Source organism: Salvelinus alpinus, chromosome 26, assembly GCF_045679555.1.
Source record: "Salvelinus alpinus chromosome 26, SLU_Salpinus.1, whole genome shotgun sequence".
Taxonomy (NCBI): domain Eukaryota; kingdom Metazoa; phylum Chordata; class Actinopteri; order Salmoniformes; family Salmonidae; genus Salvelinus; species Salvelinus alpinus.
This window is the reverse complement of record NC_092111.1, coordinates 23,296,740-23,303,236: the sequence shown is the minus strand read 5'-3', so window position 1 is coordinate 23,303,236 and position 6,497 is coordinate 23,296,740. Positions and strand designations below refer to the sequence as shown.

At 41.5% G+C, this 6,497-nt stretch overlaps 1 protein-coding gene across 2 annotated transcripts; it reads right to left on the bottom strand.

Moving 5' to 3' along the window:
* Positions 1-1,834: 1,834 nt before the first annotated feature.
* Positions 1,835-6,010, bottom strand: srd5a1 (steroid-5-alpha-reductase, alpha polypeptide 1 (3-oxo-5 alpha-steroid delta 4-dehydrogenase alpha 1)). 2 transcript variants are annotated; one of them, XM_071368301.1, is made up of 6 exons: positions 5,902-6,010; positions 5,485-5,658; positions 5,008-5,174; positions 4,675-4,776; positions 2,321-2,471; positions 1,835-2,189 (listed from the first exon to the last, which is right to left on the bottom strand). In XM_071368301.1, exons 1-6 carry the CDS (start codon positions 5,922-5,924, stop codon positions 2,123-2,125), a joined length of 684 nt encoding a protein of 227 aa, XP_071224402.1. In that variant the 5' UTR covers positions 5,925-6,010; the 3' UTR covers positions 1,835-2,122. The 2 variants fall into 2 exon arrangements, with proteins under 2 accessions (XP_071224402.1, XP_071224401.1); XM_071368300.1 differs by having other exon boundaries at positions 5,485-5,909.
* Between the last annotated feature and the right edge of the window lie 487 nt (positions 6,011-6,497).

The window sequence follows — 6,497 nt, the reverse complement described above, 5'->3', positions numbered from 1 at the left end:
CCAATTTTGGCTTTGTAGCTGTGGTAACGACACACACCTCGCTCTCAGCTGCCACACAATTTGACTCATTACAAATCACCCAATGCTGTTAAAAGTAAATATTTGAAGAATTTTAGACCATGTTTATACAGCAAAATATGTATTATGAATAATTCAATAACAGCACCCAGTATCATAACAGGAGTAGACAGCTAAGATAAAGTTAATTTGAAATAAGTAATCAGTCAACATGGTAATGAGAAATTTGAATAACCCTGGCAAAATGTTGGACAGCCTTTGTGCATGACATCAAAAAATGGATTACATTAAGAAGCAGGTCGTTTCATTTGGAGCATCCCTCTTATATCAGAAGATACTTTTTTATGTTAAATTGACTTCCTGGTCCTTGTAGAGGTAAAAAAAAAAAAAGAAGAGAGAATGTATTACCACAAGCTGGGTGACTTTTTAATGTCATTGATCCTAGTCTCTCCCTGAATGACCCTGGTAAGCTAAGGAGCTCAGCATCCCATTTTACTGCTTGCTAACAGCTCAGTTCAGTGTGAGTAAAAATGCAATGCTGTCCTAAGACCACAAGGAATTCACAAGGTGAGCTCTTACCTCAGACAAATATGTTGCTTGGGGCAATGGGTGTAATAGCTTGAGTCTTGAGAACACTACACACACAGAGAGAGATGGAGTCCACAGTGCAGTTCAGGATTTCCAATTCAGTTACTTATTTTGATTCCATTCATGACATATCATTGAAATGAATCCAATGTTTCAGTAAAAAAAAAATTGCTGCCCAATTAGAAATATACTATCCTCACTTACAGGATTTATACTATAAACTACATGTGAAGATAGAGGGCTGGGAAGGAGACGGGGAACACATAACTAGAGGTGTTCCTCATTACACACGCAAAGAGAGAGCGATTCCAGACACCATTTGCAGTCAACCCTACACACAGCTATCTTCCAGCCCATTACACTCTGTAATGGAATGAGCCTACTGGCAGCACCTTCTGTACTGTGTGTGCGCTCTTTGCATAATGTCTGCTTCCCTCCCTGCTCACGTGCTGCATGTGACAGAGCCAAGGAAAACCCCCAGAGCAAGAATGTCAGGTTGAGTATTGCTCACTCCCTCACTAGCCCACTCTCTCCCTCCATCACTATCTTTTCACTCTCCCTTTCTTTTGGTCTCTCTATGGCAGCAACAAGCTCTGGGTGATAGGCTAATCCAGTGGCCTTACTGACTGAATGGAGCATTTCTCTCATTTGTATCTCTCTTTGGTTCATAACCTCATTTTCAGCCCTAAGGCTGGGGTCGCCTCACTAAGTGTGTGTGTGGTGAAGGGTTGGTTCATCCTCAGTGCTGCTAGCACTAAATCATAGGGGAAGACTACAGCACTGCTCACGACAGATTCATCTGACACACACGAGTGCACGAATATACAAAGAGCTAGTTTCTTCCACAAGCAGTGAAATCTGTCTGTGTGCATTCCTGTGTGTTGACGGTAAGTTAATTCTCAGTCCTTCTAGCACTGGGTTGTCTCACCGGGGAAACTAGAGCTCTACTGACAGATTGTTTTGATGGTTGGCTCATTCTCCGCCTGCACGCAACAGAGGGCGAGAGATGCACACACTGCTGCAGGGAGTTAGGGGAAGGGTAGAGGTTAGGGGATGTGTTGAAATGGAGCTGAACCTTTGTAAGATGGATTGGTACTGTTGGTTGGTCCGCTGTGAATTTATCGTAAAAGTAATAGTCGCCACATACTATAGTAAATCTCATTGCGGGACATATCCAAGTTGATGGTGGTAGCTGAGGTGCAACCATGTGAAAAATATATCCAGCCACTCTTGGAGGAATTTTTTTATTTTAATAAAATAAATTGCCTCTACTTGGCATTGTAGCCTCCATCAGGGTATGTCTAATAATCTTGTCAGTGGTGTTGTGGTTTCTAGAGCTCTTCATATCTTCCCAGTGAATAGAATTGTCAGTACTCATTGTGTTCATCCTTGTACGTATTCTCTTGAGGTAAACACAAACAAGCAATAACAAACCTAACCAGACCCCAGATGACGTAGCATAGGGTCACAGCTCGTTGCGTTGGGCTGTTGGAGTTTGGATTGTTGTAGTGAATCATTATAATACAAATGGTATCAATGCCTTCCTGGATTTGGGGTAGTCTTCGAATTTCTGAAGGTACCACCTAGAGAGAAGGAAAGGCAGGAGGACATGAATTCACTATTATAGTATTACAAGTGTTAAAGGTGTATTTGATCCCAGACCGTGTGTGTGCAGTGTGTCTTCATGTGGAATGTGTGTGTGTGTGTTTCCTACCTGTGGTGAGCGAAGGCTCTGCTGGCAAGAACAATGAGAGTGAAGATGGAGAAGGACGCGCTGTGGACAGAATGAGCCGCCAGGGCAAATCCCGCCCACTCTGTTATCTCGCCAAAGAAGTTTGCTCCAGACACATACTCAAACAGCCCACCTACAGGAGAGAACATAAGACATGGCACTGTTTTCAACAGGACAATGACCCAACATCTCCAGGCTGTGTAAGGGCTATTTGACCAAGGAGAGTGATGGAGTGCTGCATCAGATGACCTGGCCTCTACAATCACCCGACCTCAACCCAATTGAGATGGTTTGGGATGAGTCGGAACGCAGAGTGAAGGAAAAACAGCCAACAAGTGCTCAGCACGTGGGAACTCCTTCAAAACTGTTGGAAAAGCATTCCAGGTGAAGCTGGTTGAGAGAATGCCAAGAGTGTGCAAAGCTGTCAAAGGCAAAGGGTGGCTACTTTGAAGAATGTAAAATATATTTTGATTTGTTTAACACTTGTTTGGTTACGACATGATTCCATGTTTTATTTTTACAATGTAGAAAAAGGTACAACTAAGAAAAACCCTTGAATGAGTAGTTGTGTCCAAACTTTTGACTGGTTCTGTGTGTGTGTATATACAATTCCCCCCCCCCCCAATACGAATGTTTGGTGGTGAGCACCAATATCGATAATTAATGTAATACTGATATGAGCATGGCATATCGTGATATGGGTTTATCCTTGCTGTTAACCTACACTATTGTGTAAAAGTAAATTCATGACTGTTCCTGCAGTCACAGAACATCTACTTAGCATACTTAACAGCCTGCTGATGGGCCATCAACAGGCTTTCCCTTGTTTTCAAGCTAGGTTAGGCTCCCAGAACATTCACACCTGGTCCAAGGGAAATCAGGAAGCAGTTATCTGAACTTCAAAGCCTTGGAAGAGAAGTCCACACAGTTGCAATGTTATTCATTCAAACAGATATATTTGATAAAATGCAGCTGATTTCAATATAGATTTTCCATATCAGTGCCCATCACAATTTAATTTTTTATCTTGGTCCCAAATGTTTGTGCTGTCTTGCCAACGTCTATGATCATTCACTGGCTTGTCAGTACGAAAAAGTACAAATGTATGCACACACTATTGTAAGACGCCCTGTACAAGAGCATCTGCTAAATAACTTAAATGTAATGTCAAGGAGTTGGCTATAGAGTACAAACAGGTCTGGGACCAGGTTATAGCCATTGTACTATGATCGTGAGCTCTATCAAGATCTATCCATCCTAGGCTGCAATACAGAAAACCCACCTCTGATACAATTTCACACACTTGATTATTTTCATCAAGACCATTCAAATTATCATTGTGGTTGGATAATTGGAGAAAGAGATCGCTAAAATAATTGTATAAACTGCAGTTAAGTAAAGCATTCAATAGTGGCATTATTACAAAAGGAAGAAAAACACTACTGACGACATGTTAATCTACCCGTTTCAATTTCTTCAGGTCTCAGGTCAGTTTCCGGTGAAACTGTAGCATTGTATTTCAGATCCTTTCTCACAGTCTCTCTGGCTTCAAACCACTTCTAAGTCACTGAAGGTTGATCTCAATTTTTAGTGTTAATGTCATAGACTGATTAAATACGGCAGCATAAATAATAATTCATAAACACGGCACTAAAGACCATAGATGGCTGCAGTCCTCCCCCCTGCTTGAACAGACTGTGTACAGCCACTGCCTTCACCGCTCCTCCTTTAAAACCATCATGTTTCTCTGGATTCCAGGAGTGCCTACAGGGCGGCAGGTAGCCTAACGGTTAAAAACGTTGGGCCAGTAACTGAAGGTCATTGGTTCTAATTCCTGAGCCGACTAGGTGAAAAATCTGTCTGTGCCCTTGAGCAAGGCACTTAAATGACTAAAATGTAAGAATGTTTCATACGGTGTGACTAGACTTACTGCATTCTTCTGTCTCTACCGTAAAAAGCTTTATTTCTAGAAGGCTTTAGGGTGGACAGGTTTCAACTGGTTCATCAGTTATGAACGGTTCACCTCAGGCACAAGGTGATGGTTTCGACCCTCTCTGGTGCTGTGACACTGTACTCTCTGTAACCCTGGATTTAAAATAGAATACTGGATACACCCTCTGGAAAGAGTGAACTCCCTGTTTTAAGCAACACTGAACATCAGTGTGCTACTATGGTTGTAGCTAGCATAGACACATTTTACAGACATTATTTACAATGTGTTCAGCTGGCCATGAGAGAACTGATGTGAAAATGTTACAGCATGCTGTCCAAAACGGTCATGGCGTCTGGTCAGGGGAAACCTGTCTCTCTATATCTCTCTGTAGCAGGTATCTTACCTGTTGGTATCTTGTAGCCGGTCTCTCCAGGCTTCCGTAGGTTCCTCAGGATGTGGTCTGAGTGAACGTTCACCAACCAACCCACCAACCACAGCGCAGAGCCTGAAAATCAACCAATGGGGAAGCTGATTTATAATGACAGTGTATAAGACAACCAATGAGGTGAAAATTAGGAAATGTAAGGTATGTTTTGGATAGCATGACGTGGATAACTCTAGAACGAGAAGAAATTCATGGAACATATTGAAATAGACAACTGTGTAATTTGTGAATGTGTGGTTTATGCATTAATACAGACCCTATGCTGTATGTCATGTCAGCCATGTCTCTTACCTGTGATAAAGCAAGGGCTGGTAACCCAATCAGCAGAGTACTCTGCATAGTGGCTCAGGTATCTGACCTGCATGTAGCCATTATAGATGCAGAACACAAAGGCCAAGGCGAACGATGCAAACGGTGTAGATTTCCCTCCACGAATTAAAAATGGATAGATGAGAGATCTAGAAGAAAATAAATAAAACTGATGAATAATCATTTCACCACCTGTTGTCTAGGATGCATGTCTCATGGCTGGGAATGCACTGCATTTCAGTTACAACTTGGCACATAATTTAGCAATGTGTTATTACAATTGAGAATTCAATTGCATATGAGGCGGTACTCTGGGCAGAGCAAAATGTACTTGGTGATACAGTAACCAAAAAAAGATTGAGAACCACTGACCTAGAAGATATGACAGTTAGTGTTTGTCAGAGTAACACTGTACTTCACATGCATACAAAGTACTATCTTCGAACCATTGGGTCTTACCTTTGCACATAGTGGCAGAAGTACATGACCAGCAGTAACTGATTGGGAAGATGAGTGGTTTTCGCAGCAGAAGTCCACAACACAAGGCACAGTGGCACCAGAAAAGCAGGTAGTTCCTGCACGAACCAGGCGAATTTGACGTTGACGGGGAATCCATATCTGCTTGTTGCGTATCTGCCATAGGGGACATTTTCAAAGAGTAAAGTTATGAAAGTACAAGCAGCCATGAAAATCATGAAGTATGCCAGGCAGTCCAAAACATACAACTCTTCTGTGTCGGAGGCAAAAAGCTTTGAAAGAATACTGTCCATCTTTACCAGATAAGCTGCAAATAGTGTAAGAAATTACATTTTTATTCAAAACAATGTAAATAAAGTGAATGTATCCAAGGCAATAATGAACACATATGTCACTTGCACAAGTATGCGTACTGCGATCATCTCACTGGTCTGCTCAGTTCTGTCGTCCAATCATAAGGATAAATAAAGGAGCCTGACTCATAATGAACCAATCGAGTCACTTTGTTTTGCATCGTCATTATCTAGCCAATTGAAAATGGATACAACGTTATTCAACTACAAGGTGTGTTCAGGAGAAACCACCACACTGGTAAAAAGATGAAATGACAGTAAATTTAGATGAATTCCATTACATATTTATCCAAACTGTCGTTTAAAAAAAAAAGTATATAGCCATTGCCCCTTGTTTCCTTAACTGGCGAGGAATAAGCTACGGACTATATCGTTGATTCATCGCCAGTTAAGGAAACAAGGAGCAATGGCTATATACTTAGTTTATAGCTTATAGTTTATGGTGGTTTCTCCTGAACACACCTTGTAGTTGAATAACGTTGTATCCATTTTCAATTGGCTAGATAATGACGATGCAAAATAAAGTGACTCGATTGGTTCATTATGAGTCAGGCTCCTTTATTTATTGTTTGGAGGAAGGGGTATTCGTGCACACACAAAAAAAGCTTATCATTGGTCACTGTCTGACTAGCTCCAAAACGA